This window comes from Podarcis liolepis, assembly GCF_965112155.1.
Source record: "Podarcis liolepis genome assembly, chromosome: 2".
Taxonomy (NCBI): Eukaryota; Metazoa; Chordata; class Lepidosauria; order Squamata; family Lacertidae; genus Podarcis; species Podarcis liolepis.
In genome coordinates, this window is record NC_139555.1 from 116,187,406 (window position 1) to 116,212,729 (window position 25,324).

A 25,324-nucleotide genomic window follows, 5' to 3' on the forward strand; every position below is an offset into this window, starting at 1 on the left:
TTTTAAGAATAACAACAAACAGAAAAAGGAAAAAACACATACACAAAAATATAAAATTATAAAATACAAAAAATACAAAAGTTTAACTTAGAAAAGAAAAAGAAAGAAAAAAGCACATTAAAAAACCCCCACAAAAATCCCTCTTTTTAATTCCAGATCTTTGATTCACTTATTTTCCTGACTTCCTCACGTCTCCCTTTTTTGTATCCCTTTTGAAAATTAGTTCAGCAAATTCATATCCAATTAATTTATCTATTATCAATCCAATCTTATTTTTTACCTTGTTGCTAGAACCCCTTCAGTTCATTTCAATGCCATTAACATTCAAAAATTTTACAATGTTTCTGTAAATAAATTTTAAATTTCCTCCAATCTTCTTCCACCAACTCTTCTCCCTGGTCTTGAATTCTGCCAGTCATTTCCGCCATTTCCATGTAGTCCATTACTTGCATCTGAATTTTACCTAATTCTATAACATTACTGCTAAAACCGCATAACTTCATTCCAGCATCCTTCTAACATTCCTTAATTTTACAATGTTTCTGTAGATAGTCTTTAAATTTCTTTCAATCTTCTTCTGCCGACTCTTCTCCCTGGTCTCGGATTCTGCCAGTCATTTCCGCCAGTTCCATGTACTCCATCACCTTCATCTGCCATTCTTCCCGGGTGGGTAGATCTTGTGTCTTCCAATACTTTGTGATAAGTATTCTTGCTGCTGTTGTAGCATACATTAAAAAATTTCTATCCTTCTTTAACACCAACTGGCCGACCATGCCCAGGAGAAAGGCCTCTGGTTTCTTCAGAAAGGTATATTTAAATACCTTTTTCATTTCATTATAGATCATCTCCCAGAAAGCCTTAATCCTTGGGCACGTCCACCAAAGGTGAAAGAATGTACCTTCAGTCTCTTTACATTTCCAACATTTATTGTCAGGCAAATGATATATTTTTGCGTGCCTAACTGGTGTCATGTACCACCTGTATATCATTTTCATAATATTCTCTCTTAAGGCATTAATAGAGCAACTATTACACGTGGATTTGGAGAAACCACTGAGGTTGGAGACAGACGCATCAGACAGAGCCATCGGGGCTGTTCTTTTGCAGTCAGGATTGGGCAAGCAAGAATGGAAACCGTGTGCCTTTTTCTCGAGGAAGCTGAGCAAGTCGGAACAAAACTACACCGTGTACGACCGAGAACTGCTCGCAATCTACGCTGCCTTTCGTCGGTGGCGCCATCTGCTGATAGGGCCCAGCGGAAGATCCAGGTTTGTACAGATCACAAGAACTTGGAATACTGGAGGACAGCACGAGTGCTCAACCAGAGACAGATTCGCTGGGCGCAGGAATTCTCCAAGTTTTCTTTTGAAATCCGGTATGTGCCAGGAGAGCAAAACGTGAGAGCAGATGCTCTTTCGTGAAAACCAGAGTACTTCGAAGGAGAGGGGCCGCCGGAGACACGACACGTCATACCTGAGGACCAATGGGTGTGTGGGGGAACTCTAGTGGGCATGAGGGAACTGGCAGGGCTCATTAGGAACGATGAATTCGCCCGAACAAAAATCAGGGAACTCCAAAATGGGAGGGGAGCACCAGAGGGGTTTGAAGAGAAGGAAGGGGTGTTGTACTATAGGGGGGCGATGTACGTACCGGGGGAAGTTCTAAGAAGAAGGGTATTCAAACAACTACATGACACCCCCACAGCGGGACACTTTGGACAACACAAAACTATGATGTTGGTGACCAGACAATTCTGGTGGCCAAGGGTGAGGGAAGATGTACGAGAATATGTACAAGGGTGCGACCACTGCCAAAGGGCCAAAGGGGAACGCACGGTACCAGCGGGTTTACTGGAACCCTTACCCACACCAAACAAACCCTGGGAGGTGGTGTCTATTGATTTTATGACGGATTTGCCCAAATCAAGGGGAAAAACAGCAGTAATGGTAGTAGTCGACTTGCTAACCAAAATGTGCCTTTTCATAGCCTGCTCACACGTGGTGACGGCAGAAGAAACGGCACGGTTATTTGTAGTAGACATTTTTAGGTTGCATGGCGCCCCCTTGAGGGTTCTCTCCGACCACGGAAAACAATTTACTTCCCGGTTCTGGCGGAAGCTCATGAGTCTGCTGCAAGTCGAGGTGAGTTTCTCGACAGTGAGACACCCAGAAACCAATGGGCAAGCGGAAAGGGCAAACAGCATACTCCAGCAATACGTGCGCTGCTACGTAAGCGAGAGGCAGAATGATTGGGTAGAGAAACTAGCGTTAGCGGAATTTGCGTACAATAACGCTTAACATGGGTCCACGGGAATGAGTCCGTTTATGGCCAACTATGGGTGTCATCCCAGGGCATTTCTGGGTAGCGAGGAACAAAGCTGGAGTGTGCCCGCTGCTGAACAGTTTGTGGAAGAAATGGAAGCTCTACACCAACAACTTAAGATGAACCTAGAGAGGGCCAAGGCGAATTACAAGAAGCAAGCAGATAAGCACCACAGGGAAGGGGAAACCATACGGGTGGGGGATCGAGTGTGGCTATCCACTCAAGGGTTACCCTTTAAAGGAGGGTGCAAGAAGTTGCAGCCTAGATGGCTGGGGCCATTTGAAGTTACACAACAGATAAACCCCGTGGCATTCAAGCTCAGGTTGCCCGACAGTATGAGAATACATCCTGTGTTCCACAGATCCTTGCTCTCACCACACAGAGAGGGGCGGGAGTTCGTGGGGCGGGAAGTAGAAGTCATGCCACAACCACAGGTAGAAGAAAGGGAACACCAAAGCTCGGCCGCGGAAATAGTTGATTCAAGGTGGAGAGGTCGGCAAGTGGAGTACTTGGTGGCGTGGGAAGGAGAGCCCTTGTCGGAAAACACATGGGTGCCAGCGGAAGCAATTGGTGACGAGCATATGGTGGAAGTGTTCCACCGCCGGTTCCCGGATAAGCCCCAGCCCTTAGAGAGATTCTGGGAGGAACAATTTGGCACCACAGATGACGAAGAGAGTTTCGAAGGGTTTTCAGAATCCAAGGAAGAATCGGACTGGGAGGGTCACCCCATGGGTGGGAACCTTGGCAGGTGGGAAGAGGTTTCCGCACCCACGGAGGAGGAAGACAGCTCCTTCCGGGGTTTTCCTGTCTCACCGACCAGAGAAGAAGAAGAGATAGAGCCCACAGGTCGATCGGGGAGTGAAGGGGGCCCTGGGGGGGAGGTGGATGTCAGGGAACTGACATCAGAGACACGGGAGAAGGAGAGGGTCTCCGATTCTGCAGGTGAAGGTCCTAGCACTAGGGGGAGACTCAGCTTGGTGGAAGGGGAAGGAAATACGCATAACACCAAGAGTCCAGGAGAGCAATGGAAAGAGGAGGTGGAAGGGCTCCGGGATTCTTCCCTGGAAGTCAGTGAAGAGAGCCCAGGCACTCCGCTACCCACGCCCACCCTGCGCAGGAGACTCCCGCGCAATGAGAGGCGGAGACGATTGGGTGTCAAACAGCTTTTATGCTGGCAGAGGTTTAAGAAACGCCCACAGACAGATTCTGCCAGTGACTGAGGCAGCCACGCGGAGATGGGCTGTGCAGTCCGAAGGGTTTAACCAGGCAACCAAGCGCCCAAACGGGGTCGGCTTACGCACGAGTAACTCCAAACCATTACATTATCATACCACAAATATGCATGCCACCCAAATACATTATTGAAACCTTCTAAATCCAAAATGTCTGAGTTTTCAAGAGGAAGCCATTCTTTCAGCCAGCAAAAAGCAGCTGATTCATAGTAAAGTTTAAGGTCTGGCAGGGCAAATCCACCTCTTTCTTTTGCATCAGTTAGTATTTTAAATTTTATTCTGGGCTTCTTGCCCTGCCAGACAAATCTAGAAATATCTCTTTGCCACTTCTTGAAACAGTCAATTTTATCCAAAATTTGCAGTGTTTGAAACAAAAACAACATTCTTGGCAATACATTCATTTTTATCACAGCAATACGGCCTAGCAATGAAAGCTTCAGATTTGACCATATTTCTAAATCCTTTTTCACTTCCGTCCAGCATTTTTCATAATTATCTTTGAATAAATTCACATTCTTGGCAGTCATATTAACCCCCAGGTATTTCACTTTCTTAACCAATGTTAAACCTGTCTCCTTCTGAAACCTCTCCCTCTCAGTCACTGTTATTCTCTAAAACCTTAGTTTTTAACTTACTCAACTTGAATCCTGCAACCTGACCAAATTCTTGAATCAGTTCCAATACTCTTTTAGTACTAGATTCTGGCTCCTGTAATGTCATTACTAGATCACCAGCAAATGCTTTCAATTTGTACTGTTTGGCTCCGACTTGTATACCTTTAACCAATTGGTCCCTTCTAATCATATTTAAGAGAACCTCCAGGTCCGATCTAAAAAGCAATAGGGAAATTGGGCAACCTTGTCGCGCTTTTTAATTTCGTGACTGCTGTCACCATCTGCAGTGATCATGGAGCCATCTGCAGTGATCATGGAGCCCAAGAAAGTAAAATCTCTCATTGCCTCCGTTTCATCCCCTTCTATTTGCCAGGAGGTGATGGGACCAGTGGCCATCATCTTCGGTTTTTTGATGTTGAGCTTCAGACCATATTTTGTGGTCTCCTCTTTCACCCTCATTAATCATGGAACTTTGAAGAGTCAGGCATAGCCTAATGGCTTTAGCCCAAACGTAGCAGAGTTTTCCTGCACAGCGAAGAAGCTAGTTGAGGTGGTAATGACTAGTCAGCTAGACTCAGAATAACTATTTACAGGATTTATTAAAAGGAAAAAATAAAACCAGCAGAGTTTCTGCATACAAAACAAAGCAAAATAAATCCTTTCTTTCTCTCTCTCTCTCTCTAAACCATACACAGCACTTCTACTCCTTCAACACACACAAGCAGAGGCTTGACAACCATATGTCAGGAGTGCTCTGATGGTGTTTCCTGCTTGGCAGGGGGTTGGACTCGATGGCCCTTGTGGTCTCTTCCAACTCTATGATTCTATGATTCTATTCTATGATTCTCTCTCTCTCTCTAAACCATACACAGCACTTCTACTCCTTCAACACACCTAACACCAAACTGTGCTAGCATTTCTAGATAACAGAGTTGAGTGCTGGTCGTTAACCAATCAGAGTAAGTAGTTTCTAGGTCAAGCAGACCTTGGCTTTCTGCCAAGAGTAAATTGACACTGCCTTGAGTTAATTGTGTGAAGCCAGAATCTGTAAGTTCCCATGAGAATCAATTAACAGAAACTGAACAATTAAGAGGTTAATTCCTCCTCGCTTTCTGCCATCAAGGTTGTGTCATCTGCATAACTGAGGTTGTTGATATTTCTTCCGGCAATCTTAATTCTGGCTTGGGATTCATCCACTCCAGCCTTTCGCATGTTGAATTCTGCATATAAGTTAAATAAGCGGGGAGCAATATACAGCCTTGTTGTACTCTTTCCCAATTTTGAACCAATCAGTTGTTCCATATCCAGTTCTAACTATAGCTTCTTGTCCCACATATAGATTTGTTATGTTAAGGAAATTAGGGGGGGCACATCTTTAAAGTTATTAAATGTTACAGATATTATGCCTGAATGTATCCTTTCAACTTTACAGCTCAGGGAAGTTACCATATTTTTTGCTCTATAAGACTCACTTTTTTCCTCCTAAAAAGTAAGGGGAAATGTGTGTGGGTCTTATGGAGTGAATGCAGGCTGCACAGCTATCACAGAAGCAAGAACAGCAAGAGGGATTGCTACTTTCACTGCGCAGTGATCCCTCTTGCTGTTCTGGCTTCTGAGATTCAGAATACTTTTTTTCTTGTTTTCCTCCTCCAAAAACTAGATGCGTCTTGTGGTCTGGTGCGTCTTATAGAGCGAAAAATACGGCACCTAGCTTTAAAAATAATATAAAATCAACACCTTTGCCAGTTTCCTCCATTCCAAAGCTATTTTCCCCTTGAAAAAGGACTCCAGGAAGTGTCCAGGGGTGACAATTGCTGAGCTGGACCAAGGAAAGCCTAATTCTATCACCAAACGTGCCAAAAATAAATAAAATAAAAAATAATGAAAGTGTACTACCCCTCCCCCCCTCTTGCTCTCCCCACCTCTCAATTCCCAAACCTTACACTGTATACAACATTAAAGTCTGTCTGTCTGCGGGGTATAAATAATAAAGTATTATTATTATTATTATTATTATTATTATTATTATTATGTAATGATCTTCCTCTGTTTCACTTCAGATAATTCAGTGGGGCCTCTTCTCAGTTCATTCTCTTCTGGATCAGTGCCTTAATCTTTTGAAGATTTTGTATATCACAAAATAGTCATTGAGATGTCCCCAGATGTTGTTGTCAAGTTCCCATCAGCTTCAGCCAGCAGGGCAGACAGTCAAGGATGATAGAAACTCTAATCTGGACCCCAGCACCTTGGCTCTGCTGCCCTATATCCTTCCCATTGAAAGAAATGTGAAAATTAATTTTGTACGCTATAGATTTATCCTGGTCTGGTGCATGCAATGTCTTTTGTTTTGCAGCTGTGTGATTTGTGCTCATGTTGTATTGTGGTGGCCATTGGCTATAAACAATAAAATTTATAGATACAGTCGATTGAACTGCAAAAATAAGTAATAAAATAATAAAACGATTTTTATATTTTTTTGGTCCTCCCTCCCAAATGGTGTGTGTGTTTTTGGTTATATTGGGGGTGGGGTGGGGGGTGGAGAAGTATGAAGGCCAAAACCGTTCCCCTCCTCTGCTAAATGGATGCAGGAGACCAGAGGCAGCGAAAGAAAAAGCAGGGAAATAGAAACCCTCCAAATGCCACTATTTTCCAGGGATGTCCCTGATTTAGAGAAGCTGTCCTGGTTTCTGATTTGATCCCAGAATATTCCGCTTTTCCTTAGGGTCTCCCTATTTTCATTGAAGAAATGCTGGAGGGAATGGAGTTATCCGACCCCCGGGCATCTGACAAGGCACTCCTGTATAGGGACATTTGAAAATGTTTAATTATGTTTTATTATGTTTTTTATATATGTTGGAAACTTCCCAGAGTGGCTGGGGCAACGTAATAAGATGTGTGGTGTATAAATAGTAAAATTATATTTATGGAATGGGATGTCCCTATTTTCATCAGAGAAATGTTGGAGGGTTTGGAAAGGTCGGTTGCTGGAGCTAAGTGATTGCATGATCCCAACCAGCAGAGCTGGGAACTGGACTGCCTCCTCCAGCTACCCATTCGGGCTGCAGGCATAGCTGTCAACCTTCCCTTTTTTGCCGGAAATTCCCTTATTCCAGTGCCATTTCCCGCTGCTATTCCGCTGCTATTCCCGTAGACTGTCCCCGGGACAGGTGAGGCTGCTGATCCCTTATTTTCAAATCTGAAAATTGACAGCTATGGCTGCAGGGTGGCATCGTCCCAGCTTTCTGAAAATATTTACTGATGAGGAAACCAGTGACTGCACATCGGATCACAAGGAGACTTATTTGTGCAACATTCTGGATATCTTATAAGATGCCAGGTAGATTCCAACGATACAATAAATTTTGAGGGACAGCGCAAGGGGGCGCATCCAGCCTCGCAGCCTCCCAGGGCCCAACCCACAGCCAGCGAGCTCCGATGCCCAGAGAGGCAGGAAACGGGGCCAGCCAGGGGGACTCGAGAGCGGCTGCACTTTCCTGTCCCCCGCCGAGGAGAGCGGAGGAGCAGCGGCCCGTGGCCTGGCGAGTTTCCCCGGAGAGGAGCCGGATTCCGCTGCAGGGACGGAGCGAGGAGTCCGAGGTGCAGGAGGCGGGGGGGGCAGGAGCGGGAGGAGGAGGGGGAGAGCACGTGGGCCTGGCAGGATCAGGCCCCGAGCCCAGCTAGAGGCTGCAGGGCGCCCCCCAACCGGGCAGGAAGGGGAAGGGGCGCAGCTGAGGGGCAGGGCATCTGCAGGAGGGCGCAGGGGCAAACATCTCTGGCTCAGGCTGGCACGGACCCTGCCGGAGACCCTGGGGAGCTGCTCCCTTCAGTCCTGAGCTCAAGGGGCAGAATGAGGGGTCCAAGGCAGCTGCTGCTCCGCGATGGACGATGCATATAGTCGCTCACGGATCAGCGGCGTCCCTGGGGCTTTTGCCTCCCCTCTCCCTGTCCCTCAGCAGGGAGCCCCGTCCTCTTCCACGGTCCTCCCCACGGGGGAGAGGGAAGGGGAGGCAGGGGGGGGAATGGAAGAGCAGTGCAGCAGGGAGGTGCCCCTCTCACTCTGCAGCCCCCCCGACACCCTTTGCAAGCCTCCACTACTGCCCCCCCTTCCTCTGCCAGTGCCATTGATAAATCTATCGCCCTTATTTGTGAATTGGTCTGATCGCCTTTGAAAGCTCTCTTTGCCACCACCATCGTCGCATCTTGTGGCAATGATGTCCATCCGATTCATTTAGCAAGGAAATGGCTTCTTTTGCCTGCCCCAAATCAAGGTACACTGTGCCTTTATTAGTCAGGGCTAATAAAACAGCTGATAGATCCATTCCCTGGAGAACACGTCTGAACTTTCCCCCAAGCTATCAAAGCTAGTGTGTCTGCGTGTAGATAAGTGAGAGAGCCTTAAAGCATGTTTTGTTAAAGGTTTTATCTTCCACCTTCCCCAGTAATACGGCTGAGTTTTCAGACAAAGAGTTGAAGTGGGTGACCGTTTTTAGAATGCAGAGGAAAGGAGGATTCTTAAGAAGTGTGGCACATGTAAATGAATTAATGATAATAAAAACGTTGAAGACAGTATTGTTAAAGACTGAGGAAGGCGAAATTGAAATTAGCTATTCATGTTCAGATTATTACTCATTTCTATACTGTTTCATATTTTTCAGAAAAATATCTCAAAGCAATTAAAGGGAAATCTCATTGCAGTTTGTGTCCATAGGATCTTGAGAACATTAACTCTGTAGATCCAAGAGTTCTCTCCTCCTGATACTGTCAAATTTGATTGTTCTTTCTGATAGAGCAGGAGGAGCGAAACATTTATGGGCTTAAAGCTGCATTGATTCTGGAGGCCACATTCCAGTGAGCTCTGTGGCCAATGTATGCACATGCATGCGCACACATAAAATAGATGCAGACCATAAAGTCACATGCACACACACCAGACGTGCCGCCCACACTCACCAGACATGCCATCTAGCATACATACAAGTCTTGCAAACACAATCAGCATGTTTAGACCTTCCAACCCCAGATCTGGGGTGGGGAAAAATAAGAGCACAAGAAGACCCTGCTGAATTAGCAATGAGTTCTAAGAAAAAAGACCTCTTTAAAGAGCAGCCAGCAGGATCATTTATCTCCAGATCAGGGCTTCTATCCCATTTCAGCACTGTGCTGATTGCTGCTGAGATTGGAGTTTAAAGGATCTCTCTAAGTGCTCTTTAAGGGACGCGGGTGGTGCTGTGGTCAAAACCACAGAGCCTAGAGCTTACCGATCAGATGGTTGGCAGTTTGAATCCCCGCGACGGGGTGAGCTCCCATTGCTCAGTCCCTGCTCCTGCCAACCTAGCAGTTCGAAAGCACGTCAAAGTGCAAGTAGATAAATAGGTACTGCTCCAGCGGGAAGGTAAATGGCGTTTCTGTGTGCTGCTGTGGTTCTCCAGAAGTGGCTTAGTCATGCTGGCCACATGACTGTACACCGGCTCCCTCAGCCATAAAGCGAGATAAGCGCCGCAACCCCAGAGTCATCCGCAACTGGACCTAATGGTCAGGGGTCCCTTTACCTTTAAGGGCTCTTTAGACATCTCTCTCTCTCTCTGAGAGAGGTTCATCACATGATGAGACCAAGAGATGGAAACCACAGGGACTAGCAGGCCACATGAAGTGGGTTATTTGATTTTGTTGGTCAATATTCCTTCTCTTTGTTTGTTTCTTAGGCTGTGCAGACACCATACATTTAAAGCACGTGGCTTCCCCCAGAAAGTCATGGGAACTGTAGTTTATTGCTACAGTTCTCAGCACCCTTAAGAACTTGGGTTTCTTGGGTGAAGCCATGTACTTTAAATGTTAGGTGGGTCTGTCACAGCCTTAACCCTATAGAAAGATCTGTTGTTTCTTTTCCAACATGCTAGAAGTTGCAGCCTGGATCAGCATGCCCTGTCCACTGAACATGCTCAGTCCTCTCACTGGGTTGTTTTTGGATTTCCCTCCACTGCCTTGGTTCTCCCACCCCCAAATATTATTTGTACTTCCATAAACCTTGGGGTTTTCCCAGGTCTGGATAACTTCCTCTTGTGCATGGGTGGGGTCATTTGGGTGACATTGTCATTCACAGCCTGAACATAAGAATTAGAAGTAATAATATATTTCAAAAACTGACTACAGTGGAACCTCGGGTTGCAGACATAATCCAATCCGGAGGCTCATCTGCAACCCGAATGTATGCATGCGGCTGTGTGGTTTAGCGCTTCTGCGTATGTGCGAGCGTCGAAACCAGGAAGTAACCCAAAGGTAAGCAGAAGGTTACGTAGCCCGAAGGCAATGTAACCCAAGGCACCACTGTAATGGTTAAAAAATATGCTTTTGTTTTTATTCTTGAGTTTTATTCTATACTGTTACTTTACTTTGTGTTGATTTCCTTTCCAGCAGGGCAGCGTACAAATGGAAGAGCAGAAGCCAAGGAGACCCATTCAAAGGGCGAGACTGGAATCCAAAGGGAAAAAATCTCCTGCGGACCAACTTGGGACCATCAGGGATCTTCTGCCTCGGGCAGATTTACATCAAATTAAGCAGGAGTCAGAGGAGGAGGAGCCACAGCAGCACTGGGATGCCCAGTGGCAGGATTTCCTGAAGACGATGCACCCCCCTCGTTCACGGTGGGAAACCCCACAGGCTCCCAGTCCTCCCCTCTCCAGAGATGGTGTCCTCCCGGCCTCCTTCAGGGGAGCTGCGGGTGCCAGTCGGTGGCCCAACCGGAGAGCAGGGGGGACAGACCAGACCCTGCCAGACCTGAGTGGGGAGGCACACGAGGAAGGAGGGGAGCAGATTTCCTCTGTGAAAGTGAAGGAGGAGATCCTGGACGAGGAGGAAGAAGACGCCAACATGAGGTCGGAGATGGAGCGGCAGAGCTTCCGGCGGTTCTGCTACCAGGAGGCCGAGGGGCCCCGAGAGGCCTGGCTTCGGCTCCAGGAACTTTGCTCCCGGTGGCTGAAGCCAGAGAGGCGCACCAAGGAAGAGATGGTGGAGCTGCTGGTCCTGGAGCAGTTCCTGACCATCCTGCCTGCGGAAATGCAGAGCTGGGTCAAGGGATGCAGGCCAGAGACCTGCGCCCAGGCGGTGGCCCTCGCTGAGGACTTCCTGCTGCAGCTGCAAGACACCGAGGGGCTTCCGGGAAAGGTAAGTGCCCTCCTCTCACCTGGGTCTCCAGCATCTCATGGTCTCAGGTCCAGTGCCTCTAGACATGGAGGTTCTGTTTAGCTATAGCAGGCACATCCAAAGCCCGTTTTAGGAGCCTAATCCGGCCCACCGGTCAGTTTAATCCAGCCCCCAGAGGCAGTTCCTTCTCTGGGTTCTAGGGTTCTAAAAAACGTTCAGCAAATTTGGGGTAAGATCCTAAAAAAAGCTCAACAACTTCAACCCTAAAAAAAGCTCAAGAACTCATGCATGTTCAATTCATCAAATCTGGCCCCCTTTGGAAAAAGATTGGGCACCCCTGAGCTATAGTGACAAAGATTCATTGACAGGCCCATCCTCCTCACTGCATTTCTCTCTAATCCTTAAAAAAAGGCTAATTAGAGCAAACATCTGGAGGCATTCAAAGCATCTTCAGGGGACTTTGGTTCTCATCAGCATAGCAGCTGTGGCGAAGGAGGTTTCCTTCCTATCACCACCGTCTTCCTGATCTAAATTGCTCCCCCACCCTGTCCATAATGCTGTTTGCTCCCCAGTGAGGGGGGGGGGGGAAATCTAGATTTTTCTTGTGGTTTCAACGCTCCCATCTGCAGTGTAAGATTGTTGTAATGTTTGTTGAGATGATGCCCATGTTTATATTGTAATTTTATCCTGGGACCTGCGGTATACAAATTTTAAATAAATAAATCTGGATTTGCACCCGTGTTTCTGTTCCAGGTGTCTTGGCCTGCAGAAGATCTTGCTAATTCCCCAAAGTCTGAACAAGATCTGTTAGACACAGCAAACATTCATCTCTCTGCAGAGGCTGAGGAGGAGAGCGAAGAGGAGGCCAGCTTTCTGGGTAAGGGATAGGGGTCTGGGTCCTCTGGTCGTTTTGCAATTTCTGTGGCGAAATTATCAGGCTGCTTTTGACAGTGAAAGCTCTGAAAAAGCCACTTCCCAAACTAGCACCTTCGAGGGATTTTGAGCTGCAACTCCCACCATCTGCAGCCAGCATTACCTGAAGGGATGAATTTGGGAGAATGCTGTTGTGGGGGGAAAGCCCAACTTTCACCCTCCTTTTCTGAGACCCGGATGTGATATGCAGTGCCTCTTCGCATTTATTTACCACGCATGTTTTTTTTTGTTAATGCAAATAACATTTTCAAGGGGTGGGTTGTTGTCAGCTCTCCTGCAGCTGCCGTTTGCATTGGGAGGAAAGCCTTGAGTGGCACCCAGGTCTCTGCCCTTTAGGTCTCTCAGTCCATTTCTAGAGCCTGATACAACATGGAGCAAGTGGCTGTTCTGGTTGACTAGACTAGGCTGAGCATCATCTAGAAAAGGGAGAGCTTTTCTAGCTTCAGTTGCAAACTGAAAGGCCTTAAGATGCCCTTTGCCACGTTCCTTTTTAAAATTGATATATTTTATTTAATGCATTTTGTTTATTAAATTTCCTTCTAGAAGAATATAGTGTTATTAGTAGTAGCAGCAACACCACAGGAAGCTGTCTTTTATCAAAGTCCATTGAGCTCAATATTGTCTACTGTACGCTGACTGGTACCAAACCTTCAGGCTTTCTGTCAGCCCTACCTGGTGAGGTCAAGAAATTAGCTGTTATTGTTTCTTTGACCCTGCCATCCCTCTTGCGAGAGGCCAGGATGGCAAACAAAGCAAAGTTAAAACCACAGTGCGAAATAAAATACATATATAATTAAATATGCCAGTAAGCCGTAGATTATACAAATAGTACTACCTTCTTTGGAAGCCACAATACAGTTGTCCCATCGACAAAATAACAAAGTGACACTCTTTTAAAGTTTTCTTCTCCATAAACTTTACTGCCATCAACTAATTCATAAGCACAGTTTATGTAAATATGTGTTACATGCTTGCATGGAGAAAGCGGAAAGAGAAGTATTAAATTAAATTGCATGTTGTTAGGCTTAGTTACAGAAAGGAAACAAGGAAGGGCCATAGCTTAGTGGTAGAGCAGTTGTCTGGCATGCAGAAGGTTCCCAATTCCCAGCATCTCCAACTGAGGCTGAGAATGTCCCCTGTCCGGATAATTGTTTACAATGTTCTTTTAAGTAACTTGTACACTTCCCCTATTCTTTATTCTTTATTCTATTTGTTATCTTCTTGATCTCTGATCTTCCCAGTCATTTTAGCCATTTCAGCATAGTCCATCATCTCTGTCAGCCATTCTTCCTTTGTAGGTAGTTTATCTTCCTTCCATCTTTGAGCAAGTAGCATTTGCACAGCTGTTATAGTGTCATTTTGGACTCACAGCTGTCCATGGAGGCACAGGTCAAATCTGTGTCCAGGGCAGCTGTTTACCAGCTCCATCTGGTACGTAGGCTGAGACCCTATCTGCCTGCGGACTGTCTCGCCAGAGTGGTGCATGCTCTGGTTATCTCCCGCTTGGACTACTGCAATGCACTCTACGTGGGGCTACCTTTGAAGGTGACTCGGAAACTACAACTAATCCAGAATGCGGCAGCTAGACTGGTGACTGGGGGCGGCCGCCGAGACCATATAACACCGGTCTTGAAAGACCTGCATTGGCTCCCAGTACGTTTCCGAGCACAATTAAAAGTGTTGGTGCTGACCTTTAAAGCCCTAAACGGCCTCGGTCCAGTATACCTGAAGGAGCGTCTCCACCCCCATCATTCTGCCCGGACGCTGAGGTCCAGCGCCGAGGGCCTTCTGGTGGCTCCCTCATTGCGAGAAGCAAAGCTACAGGGAACCAGGCAGAGGGCCTTCTCGGTAGTGGCGCCTTCCCTGTGGAACGCCCTCCCACCAGATGTCAAAGATAACAACTACCAGGCTTTTAGAAGACATCTGAAGGCAGCCCTGTTTCGGGAAGCTTTTAATGTTTGATGTATTATAGTATTTTAATATTCTTTTGGAAGCCGCCCAGAGTGGCTGGGGAAGCCCAGCCAGATGGGCGGGGTATAAATAATAAATTATTATTATTATTATTATTATTATTATTATTATTATTATTATTATTATTATTACATAAAACAGTCTCTTCCGCTCCTTTGGTATTTCTGGACCTAAAATTCGTAGTATAAAAGCTTCTGTTTTTTCCACAAATATTCTGACTCATTATAAGGAAGCTTCCTGTGTTCCTAAATGAGTGTGGCAGTATAAAATAGCTTTGATAATTGATCCAATTTGCAGCTTTGAGGGGTTTTCCTCCAGTGTGGAGTAGAGGTGAGTTTTTGATTCTCTCTTTGTTCCGGCAGGCAGCGACCAAGCGTATGAGAATGGGGGCGAGTCCTTCCCCTTCGAAAGACACCCACAAGTGGGCATCAGTGGAGTGTCCTTGGCAAGACTCAACGGGAAATTTTTCCAGGTTTGTGGGTTGGGAGAGATGCCAGGCGATCAACAGAGTCAAGAAAGCCACCGGGAGAACTCAGCAGAGGTCCAAGCTTTTCTTTGTGATGAGAGCAACAGAGGAAGCACCTTCCCCGAGGGAAGCCAGAAGGCGAAGAGGAAAAGGACAGGCCCTGACTGGGGCAGCGTTTTGCGCCGGAGCTTTGATTTCCCTCGGAATCAGAAGATGCAGAAGCTATACACGTGCACCTACTGCGGGAAGATCTCCAACAACAGTGCGCACATGATTATCCACGAGAGGACCCACACCGGGGAAAAGCCGTACAAGTGCTCAGAGTGCGGCAAGTGCTTCAGCACCAACTGCAACCTTATGAAGCACACGAGGGTCCACACGGGCGAGAAGCCGTACAAATGCTCGGACTGCGGGCGGAGCTTCAGCGACAAGGCCTCCCTTATCGTACACGAGAGAACCCACACGGGAGAGAAGCCTTACGAGTGTCCGATGTGTGGGAAAAGCTTCACCTCCAGCTCCAATCTCATCACACACAAAAGGGTGCACACGGGGGAGAAGCCGTATAAGTGCTCCGAGTGTGGCCAGAGTTTTGTCCACAGGCCCCAGCTTGTCATCCACATCCGGACGCACACAGGAGAGAAGCCGTACGAGTGCCTGGAGTGCGGCAAGAGCTTCAATCAGAAAGCAGACCTCATTATACACGGGCGAACCCACACCGGGGAGAAGCCGTACGAGTGCGCGGAGTGCGGGAAAAGCTTCATCTCAAGCTCTTACCTCCGGAAACACGAAAGGCTTCACACGGGGAAGAAAACCCAAGCCGGGGAAGAAACCCACAAGTGCAGCTACTGCAGGAAAAGCTTCATCAGCCGGTCCAAGCTTCTCATCCACGAGAGAACGCACACGGGAGAGAAACCCTTTGAGTGCGCCGAGTGTGGGAAAAGCTTCAGCACGAGCTCCAACCTTGTCAATCACAAGAGGGTGCACACGGGAGAGAAGCCCTATCAGTGCACGGATTGTGGGCAGAAGTTCAGCACGAACTCCAACCTTGTCAACCACAGGAGGGTTCACACAGGCGAGAAGCCCTACGAGTGCTCGGATTGCGGGCAGAGCTTCGGCCACAAAGCATCCCTTAGACGACACAAGAGAATCCACTCGAGAGAGACCACCTCCTGAGTGCTTGCATTGCGGACAAAGGTTGAGACCTGCTCTTCTCACAGGCTCGTAGGAAGCTGCCTTATACCAAGTCAGAGACCATGGGCCTGTCTAGCTTAGGAAGGGCTGTTGTAGAGCACCTGCCTCGCTCGCAGGTGGTCCTTGGTTCAATCCCCGGTGTTGCCAGGTAGGGCTCTGACTGTCTTGTCTGAAACCTTTGAGAACCACTGCCAGGTCACTGAGCTAAATGAACCAGTGGTCTGACTTGGTATAAGGCAAGTTCCTATTTCTAGCTCAGAATTGGGTGCTTCCAGATGGGTGTTTACGGTGGGATAAGTTCTCCTCACCTTATGCCAGCCCATATCCTCGCCCAACCCCCCATTAGTCCAGATTTACCCTTTTCAGGAACTTTAAAAAAGACCAAGCTGTTGTCAGTGACCCGTTTGCAATGGCTCTGAACCTGTAATATTAACACCCATCCTTGAATCACCCATTTTTCACACACACTAGCAGTGGCTCTGCAGGGATTCAGGCACCTTCCTGGCCCTGCCTGGAGATGTTGGGTATTGATCCTGGAACCTGCAGGCAAAGCAGTTGCTCTACCTCTGACCTTCCCAGCTAGAACAGGCCTAGACTGCCTGCAAATCTTGCAGGGTCAGATTTTGAGCTGGAACACCAGGGATTGACGATGGTGCTTTAAATGTAAATGCTGGAAGAATTCATACTGGGGATCTCTTTTAACGGTTAAAGCAAATAAAGACAATTACTGACCTCTCTCATCGCTTAGACTCTAGGCCGGGGTGGGGAACCTCAGGCCAAACGTGAACCTTCAGGTTTCACTGCCTGGCCTTAATAATAATAATAATAATAATAATAATAATAATAATAATAATAATTTATTTACACCCCACTCATCTGGCTGGGTTTCCCCAGCCACTCTGGGCGGCTTCCAACTGAATATTAAAAACAATACAGCATCAGACATTAAAAACTTCCCTAAACAGGGCCGCCTTCAGTTGCCTTTTAAAAGTAAAATAGTTGTTTATTGCCTTGACATCTGCTGGGAGGGCATTCCACAGGCAGGCGCCACTACCGAGAAGGCCCTTTGCCTGGTTCCTGTAACCTCACTTCTCGCAATGAGGGAACCGCCAGAAGGCCCTTGGCGCTGGACCTCAGTGTCCAGGCTGAACGATGGAGGTGGAGACGCTCCTTCAGGTATGCAGGACCGAGGCTGTTTAGGGCTTTAAAGGTCAGCACCAACACTTTGAATTGTGCTCGGAAACGTACTGGGAACCAGTGAAGATCTTTCAGGAGCAGTGTTATGTGGTCCCGGCGGCCACTCTCAATCACCAGTCTAGCTGCTACATTCTGGATTAATTGCAGTTTCCGAGTCACCTTCAAAGGTAGTCCCACGTAGAGTGCATTGCAGTAGTCCAAGCGGGAGATAAATAGAGCATGCACCATTCTGGCGAGACAGTCTGTGGGCTGGTAAACAGCTGCCCTGGACACAGAATTGACCTTTGCCTCCATGGACAACTGTGAGTCCAAAATGACTCCCAGGCTGTGCACCTGGTCCTTCAGGGGCACACTTACACCATTCAGGATCAGGGAGTCCTCCCTTCCAGCCTGCCCCCTGTCTTCCAAGAACAGTACTTCTGTCTTGTCATTATTCAACCTCAATCCGTTAGCTGCCATCCATCCTCCAACCGCCTCCAGACACTCACACAGGACCTTCACTGGTTCTGATTTAAAAGAGAGGTAGAACTTTCCCCAGGCCGCTCCCCTCACTGGCTCCTGCACCTTTCACCAGAAGCACCCAGATCTCACAGGCAGAACACGAGGATGTAAGAAGTAGCCTTATTCATCTAGACTGGTGTTATGCATTCTGACAGGCACGGGCTTTCCAAGCTTTCGGGTGGAGAGTGGGCCTTCCACATCACCTGCTGGAGATTAGCCTTATGTGGACAAATTGTGCTCTACAACTGAGCTATGGTGCCTTTTGAAAAGGTCCCACATTGGGTTCCTGGAATCTCCCATTAAAAAAAATATTTGAGAGCGCTGTAATTCTGGGACAATGGAACCAATGGCCTGACCTGGTCAGTATAAGTTGGCTTCACGTTTCCCCCATGGAAAATGTGGGGGGGGCATGAAGATGGTGCAGACAGGGCCTCTCCTGACCTGTGAGCATCTCCGTCACATGTTGTTTAGCAGGTGTTGTGGCCATCCGTCATGGATGCTTTGCATTGCAGGCAGTTGGACGAGAAGACCTTTGAGATCCAATTCTGCAATTCTGTGTGCCCCCTGTTCCCCCTCACTTGTGAATGGAGCCCTTTCTAGGTAGGGTCGGGAAAGACTCTGTGCCTGAAACTATGGAGAGCTGCTCCCAGTCAGTGCAGACGATGGGGGGGGGGCAGTTGTAGCTTAGTTTGCATGCAGAAGGTTCCCACACCCCCATGAAGGACTGGGAGAGACCACTGTTTGAAACCCTGAGGAACCGCTACCAGTCAGTGCAGACTATTCTGAGCAACATGGACCAGTTTGTCTGGCTTGGTATAAGGTCACATCTAATGTTCCTAACTGAACTGGCTCTACATAACTACTAGCTAATGTTATTAGGGCGTACAAACAGCAAAGGCTGTTGAAGATGACACTTAATTGCCCCTCTGTGGGACATCTTTCTTCCCTGGGTTAGGGAAACAACTCTAGCATTTAAAGAATTCACCAATAGTTAAGTGAGGTGATCATCTACTGAGGACATAGTATAGTATTCCTAACCTATGACTTAGAATTATTTTGATTTAAATAACAACAGTAATGATAATTACTACATGAGGCTTGTCTGTGTTTTTTCCTCTTTCTGTCTGTTTAAATAAACTTCGTTGATTTTGTAAAGCTGTTTATGTTTTGTTTATTGTTATAGTCCTATTGTTTTGGTGGGAAATTAATTGGGGATAAGTTAAGCAAAGAGGCTTATGTTAAATTGTTTTTGTTTTGTTTTTTTTATAAAACAGCAAAACTGGAGTAAAATCCATGGTTTGGTGTTCAGGGCTTCGACCCCACCTCTTACATGTACACAATTTCTTAAGTAAAATACTGAATTATTTTCTTTCTTTCTTTTTGTAAATTTATTTATTTGAGTTTTTCAAATCAATCAACATGCAGCACTTTATGAAGCTGGAAAATGGGTGGCTCCTGTATAGAAATGCCACTGCCATTAGACATTCGACAGTGGAACAGAGTCTCTCAGGAGGTGAAGGACTCTCCTTCAATTGAGGTTTTGTCTGGGATGGGGGGAAGGGGACAGGGAGAGGGAGAGACAGCCCTACAGTAAGAAAGCCTAAAGGTGATTGCAGACAGTACTTTCTCATCACGTGAGTCATTCAGATCCAGTTTTTATGGATGCCTCTGTAATTGGTGAGTTCGGCTGCCACACATTCCATTTGGAAAATTGCAATGGCTCATCCATTGCTCACAACAGGGCACAAAGCTTGACAAATGTTTTGGGGTTGGGCTGTTTTCTCTCCTTTCAGTCATTTTATCCCCTTTTCCATTCTGAGCATGTGCACAGGTATTTTTATACCTATGTGCGCACATTGTTATTTTTTTAAAAAACAAAACAGAAAATTTTTGAGAGAAGAGCAAATGTATTGTTCCTCTCCCATTCTCACAGTCCCAGGGAGGGTTAGTAGTTCAGGGGCAGCACACACACTTTTTATGCAGGTGGTCCCGGACCTCTGCTTTGGAATTGTAGCATGAACCAAAAACAAGAATTCAAGAAAGCTGATACAGTGGTACCTCGGGTTAAGAACTTAATTCGTTCTGGAGGTCTGTTCTTAACCTAAAACTGTTCTTAACCTGAAGCACCACTTTAGCTAATGGGGCCTCCCACTGCTGCTGTGCCACCGCCGCCGCACAATTTCTGTTCTCATCCTGAAGCAAAGTACTTAACCTGAAGCACTATTTCTGGGTTAGCGGAGTCTGTAACCTGAAGCGTCTGTAACCTGAAGCATCTGTAACCCGAGGTACCACTGTATTTTTCCTCACTATTCTGTGGTATGAAAAAACCACTCTGGATCATCTCAAAGACTCTTATATTGCAACATTTTGTGGCCAGGCAGGTAACTCTGGGAAGCCCATAAGCAAGGCACGACGACTATAGCATATTCCCATTGCGACTTCTTAGCAACTCGTACTTAAAGGCACGCTGCCTCTTAAGGCCGAAAGCTACATTTTCCTTGGAGTAAGACCAACTGAATTGAATGGGGCTTACCATTTCTATGTTCAGTAGAATCGTACAGGATTGCACTGCAAACTTCTGACACATTAGTTCTGAGTGCAATATAGCTGTCATCCTTTTTTCTGTTGGAGGTCCTCCTCAAACAGCAGAGCAGCATGGCTATAGGTATGTTTTGTCCACAATTAATTTGTTGATCTGTAAGGCGGGTGGCACTGTGGGTTAAACCACAGAGCCTAGGGCTTACCAATCAGAAGGTCGTGGTTCGAATCCCCGTGACAGGGTGAGCTCCCGTTGCTTGGTTCCTGCTCCTGCCAACCTAGCAGTTCGAAAGCACATCAAAGTGCAAGTAGATAAATAGGTACTGCTCCGGTGGAAAGGTAAACGGCGTTTCCGTGCGCTGCTCTGGTTTGCCAGAAGCGGCTTAGTCATGCTGGCCACATGACCCGGAGGCTGTACGCCGGCTCCCTTGGCCAATAAAGTGAGATGAGCGTCGCAAACCCAGAGTGGTCCATAACTGGACCTAATGGTCAGGGGTCCCTTTACTTTTACCTTTAAGGCAGGGATGGCAGAAACTTTTTTTGGTTTGAGAGCCATTTTCCTTTCTGGGCAAACGTCCGTGGGCCAGGGATGAGTGAAGCCAGAAGTGAAAATGGGCAGATATTACTTTTCTACACTTATACCTCTTTTGTGTCTTCCATCCAGGGAAGCAAGAGGCATGATCAGAGTTCAAGGACACATTCCAGCCAGGCAAAAGCACTCGGGATGCCTGGAGAGAGTTCCCAGGGCTAGAGAAAGGTCTGCAGGGCCACATTCAGCCCCTGAGGTTCCCTTTCCACGTTTTAAGGTGACAGGACTTGTGGGTTTTTTGGTGCAAGTATATGGTGCTGAATTCCCCTGAGATTTGTATATATTGAACAGGATTGGGGGAAGATCTAGAATTTAATAAGAAAACTCTTTGCACACAATTCTTTCAGCCATTGCATGCGCATCAACTACATTTAGCATCACTGGAGTCTGAAGTGTGTATGAATTGACACACTCAAAACTTCCAGTCATCCAACTCCAGACAGAGGCCAACAATGGCTGAAAAGAAAACTATACAGAACAGGTATATTGAAAACCTTTAAAAAGAGAGAGGGAGAAACCAACAAACAAACTAATATCAAAATCACCCCAATGCAATACAAATTTTACTAGCTGCACACAATATTTCCGGGTGTTTTTTGTTTAGCAGCAGCTATTTTGCTTCTCTTGTTTGTAGGCACCAGCGCTCCAAAATAGGTGAATAAATATTTGGATCTTCTAAGGAGCCAACACCAACCTTTTGGATGCTCGGCCCAGAGTCCATCAGATTTCTCTAGAGCAAGATAAAATGTTGGAACATTAGTTCAGCACCCATATGTTCAGCAGTGGAGAACGGTGCCCACTGTGACTGGTAGCGGGAAGGCAAGGAGGCCAACAGTAGGTGGAGCCAGAGCCCATGATAGTTCTGGTTTTGTCCCTATCCTCCCTGCTGAGTTTTGGATAATCTTCTGGCTGTTGGAGAGTGAGGTTAATGCTCTGTCTCCAATGAATTTCAGCAACTAAACTAAATATTAATATGGTGGAATCTAGCAATGACTTAATTTCTATCAAGGAATTTCAAGAATCTATCTATGAGGTCTGCTTTCCATGTGCAATTAATGGAATGTTGCCTAGAGATAAAAAACCCTGTATAGTTTCACTTTTTTTTAATCTAGTAGTCATTGATCTCCAGCATAAACTATCCACACAGTCTAAATTTATGAAGCTTTCACTCCAAACTCTTCTTCACAGACATCCTAAAGGTTCACATGTAGATTTTCTGTTACGGAAACAGAGGGAATAGTGGACATTTCCTCCCGCGTTTGTATGGTTTCTCTCGTGTGTGTACCCTTTCGTGTTTCTTACAGTCAGAGCTAGAAATAAAGCTTTTCCCGCATTCATAGCACTCATAAGGCTTTTCTCCTGTGTGGGTCCTTATGTGCTTCGTAAGGGAGGATCTGTGACTTAAGCTTTTCCCACACTCAGGGCACGAATACGGTTTCTCTCCAGTATGGGTTCTCTGGTGTGTGATAAGGTTTGATTTCAAATTGAAACCTTGCCCACAATCAGAGCATTTGTAGGGTTTCTCCCCTGTGTGGGTTCTCAGGTGTTTAGTGAGGGAGGATTTATCGCTGAAACTTTTCCTACAGATGGAGCACACATATGGCTTCTCACCAGTATGGATTCTCCTGTGTGTAATAAGGTTTGACTTCCAATTAAAGCTCTGTCCACATTCTGAGCAAGTATAGGGTTTCTCCCCTGTATGTAACCTTTTATGGTTTATGAACTGATAGCCTGTGCTAAAGCTTTTCCCACACTCAGAGCATTCATATGGCTTTTGCCCAGTGTGCTTTCTCTTGTGGATAACAAGGTCTCCTTTCTGATTAAAGCTTTTCCCACAGTCTGAGCATTTATGAGGTTTTTCTCCTGTGTGGGTCCTTCTGTGCGTAAGGAGATGTGATGCCTGACTGAAGCTTTGCCCGCATTCTAAACACTTATACGGTTTCTCTCCCGTGTGAATCCTCTGGTGTTTACCAAGGATTTTCCTTTGACTGAAGCTTTGTCCGCACTCCCCACACTTATATGGTTTCTCCCCCGTGTGGATTCTGACATGTGAAACCAGATTCCCTTTCTGACAGAAGCTTTGCCCACACTCTGAACATTTATACGGTTTCTCTCCCGTGTGTATTCTTTTGTGTTTTGTGAAGTAAGACGTGGTATTAAAGCTTTTCCCACAATCGGAGCACTTGTATGGTTTTTCTCCAGTGTGGGTTCTCTCGTGGACAAGAAGGTCTGCTCTCCTGTTAGCAATTTTCCCACAGAATGTGCATGTGTACAGCATTTTCTGATTCTTAGTTAGATCAACGTCCTGACAGAAGTTCTTTCCACACTCTGAGTCCTTCTGTATTGCCTCATGCCTCAAGAATTTATCTTGGAAACTTCCTTTGCATGAGTCACTGTTACCTTCCTCACAAAGTAACCTGTATTCTGGAATTGTCCACTGACGGTACTCCTGCTTCGATTCTTGAACTGCAGGGATCTCGTCCACCTCGCCACCCAGGAAAAACACCCCTTTAGCTCTTTCCAAGGAGATTCCACTGGTGTCAATTTGCTTAAGTGGAAAAGGCTCCTTTACGCTCTCCCACTCTTGGCCTACTGGAAGAAACAGAATAACGGCATGAGTTAAACCCTGTACTGGAGATAGAAAAAGTTTTCTCAAAGGAATAAAGTGAATTACCCAATCCTCCACTCTTAAGACTGAGTTTTTCCTGTAAGTGATGTAGCCAAAAAGCTACCATCCACACATCAACAGGCTCAGGGAAACCCAAAGGTGTGCAGAAATACAAGCCTTACCAATGTGTCCTGAATCTTCCAGCATTCAGGTTGTTGAATGTCCCTGAGTCATAGTGTTGAAAGAGAGGGAGAAAAACTTCTGCCTATCAGAAGCATCTAGAAGTTTCCAAATAATACTAACTTTCAGGATTCAAATCCTTACCCAGCAAGATGGCCTCTCCGCAACCCTCCTCCTTGACTTCCAGAGGAATTTGGCCCTTCACAGGATTTGAGATTAACTTGGGGTAATCAGCTGCCACGTCTTCAACGGATCCTGGTGGCATCTGAAATAGAAAGGGAGGTGGGGAGATACAAATTAGAAAGTCTGCATCAATGCCAATAATTCTGATTTCTCGCAATCACCACTCCACCCAGCACTGAGGGAACAACCATGCAGGACAAGCTTCGTGTGGCTGTGTCAAGTCCCTATAAAATTGAGATTTATTGCACAATATAGATGGGCAGAAGGGGAAGGTTGAATAAATCCTGGTTGCAAAGCTTCCCAGAGTAGGCTAAATTACCTCTGGGGCCTCCATGGCTCTTTGGCCAGTGAATTCCTTGAAGTAGCTGCTGACAGTGTCCTTGTCCTCGTCCTCCAGAATCTCTTCCTTCACTTTCACTGAAGAATCCAGGCTCTCTCGGCTGAGGCCTAGCCGGGTGCTAGACATGTCCCCTCCTCTGTGCTCCAGGCTGCCCTCAGCTCCTTCAAAGGAGACCTGGAATCCCTTAGCACCCTCTCCTGAGGTGGGCTCAAGCAGCCGTTGAGTTTTCCTCTGGGACTGAGGGGCTGGCATGGTCTCCATGAATCCTGGCCACTGGCCTTCCCAGCCCTGCTCATTCGGTTCTTGCTTAACGGGCTGTGGAGCAGCCCCTGTCAGTAACTCCCTGGTGGCTCCCATTGGAGGGATGTGGGGTTTGCCTCTTCCTGCATCCAATCGCTCGCTTGGTCCAGGTCCTGGTGGTTCATGCACTTCCATTTTTTATTCTCACTGAAGCTCCTGGACTAGAAAAGAGAGTTTGCATTAAGAAATGCAGACGCTCGGGTGGGGATTGAACCTGGAAACTTCTGCCTGCAAGACAGGTGCTCTGAGCTGCTGTCCTCCCCTTACATCTAGAGAGCCACAGGTTCCCTTCCCCATAAGCTTAAGGCTGACACTTGGTTAGAGAAACCTTGTTTTCTCTCCAGTGTTTTTGCATCTCTTAGCCTTGCTCCTTTCCCAGTTCGAAAAGGGCGCATTGGTGCACAGACAACCCGCAAGATCTGGGTCCTTTGCATGTCTTCTCCCTGTTTGCAACCCTGACCGGCCAATTGCAATCCCGTCCCTTTTCTGCCGTTTCTCTCCCTCTTTCGCCTACCAGCTGATCTCTGCCTTTCCGCTTCATCCCCTACTCAACTTACCTCTCGCTACTGTTTCCAGTGCTGGGGATTCAGATCCCTGGAGCCAAAGTCTCCTAAGGCAAAATACCCCCCCCCACCGCCCCCAGCTATTTATTGCACCAAAGCTATGGGGATGGGCAGGAACAGGAAGTCAATGCCCCTCCAAGACGCACCCAGCCCTTGCCTATCTAGGAACGGGAGAGTTGTCAGTTTAACTCTTCCCTTCGACACAAAGATTATTCCTGGCATTGCACACCTTTTACTAATGGGTGGTGGGGAGCAGAAGTTTTAGACTAACCCCTTTTGATTCATAATAAATGTATCCTCTCCCTTAGCCTCCATCTCTCCCTATTTCTGTATCTGTAGGCGTATTGCTATTGCTTACTTATTTAATTTGCAGAGTTTTGTACAGCATCACCTATCCTAGCAAATACCAACTTAAAAAATACATCGCAGTGTGAGTGTCGTGTGTCCACATGTTGC

General features: G+C 46.7%; 3 protein-coding genes across 5 annotated transcripts in view; 2 read left to right on the plus strand and 1 right to left on the minus strand.

Moving 5' to 3' along the window:
• Positions 1-4,594, plus strand: part of LOC310701713 (uncharacterized protein) — an 86,408-nt gene extending 81,814 nt beyond the window's left edge. Inside the window, exon 2 of the mRNA XM_083493006.1 lies at positions 1,012-4,594. Within this exon, the coding sequence (XP_083349132.1) occupies positions 2,313-3,542 (1,230 nt within the window). The 5' untranslated portion in view covers positions 1,012-2,312 and the 3' untranslated portion in view covers positions 3,543-4,594. The remainder of the gene's footprint in view (positions 1-1,011) is intronic.
• LOC310701254 (uncharacterized protein) overlaps positions 1-18,722 on the plus strand; it is a 37,004-nt gene extending 18,282 nt beyond the window's left edge. Inside the window, exons 2-4 of the mRNA XM_083491853.1 lie at positions 10,580-11,329; positions 12,062-12,185; positions 14,575-18,722. Coding sequence (XP_083347979.1) covers positions 10,595-11,329; positions 12,062-12,185; positions 14,575-15,851 — 2,136 coding nt within the window. The 5' untranslated portion in view covers positions 10,580-10,594 and the 3' untranslated portion in view covers positions 15,852-18,722. The remainder of the gene's footprint in view (positions 1-10,579; positions 11,330-12,061; positions 12,186-14,574) is intronic.
• Positions 18,723-21,177: 2,455 nt separating this feature from the next.
• On the minus strand, positions 21,178-24,993 carry LOC310701356 (uncharacterized protein). Of its 3 annotated transcripts, none has more exons than XM_083492123.1 (4): positions 24,863-24,993; positions 23,985-24,466; positions 23,627-23,747; positions 21,178-23,283 (listed from the first exon to the last, which is right to left on the minus strand). In XM_083492123.1, exons 2-4 carry the CDS (start codon positions 24,438-24,440, stop codon positions 21,914-21,916), a joined length of 1,947 nt encoding a protein of 648 aa, XP_083348249.1. In that variant the 5' UTR covers positions 24,441-24,466; positions 24,863-24,993; the 3' UTR covers positions 21,178-21,913. The 3 variants fall into 3 exon arrangements, with proteins under 3 accessions (XP_083348249.1, XP_083348247.1, XP_083348248.1); XM_083492121.1 differs by having other exon boundaries at positions 21,178-23,286; XM_083492122.1 differs by having other exon boundaries at positions 21,178-23,286; positions 23,985-24,461; positions 24,863-24,982.
• Between the last annotated feature and the right edge of the window lie 331 nt (positions 24,994-25,324).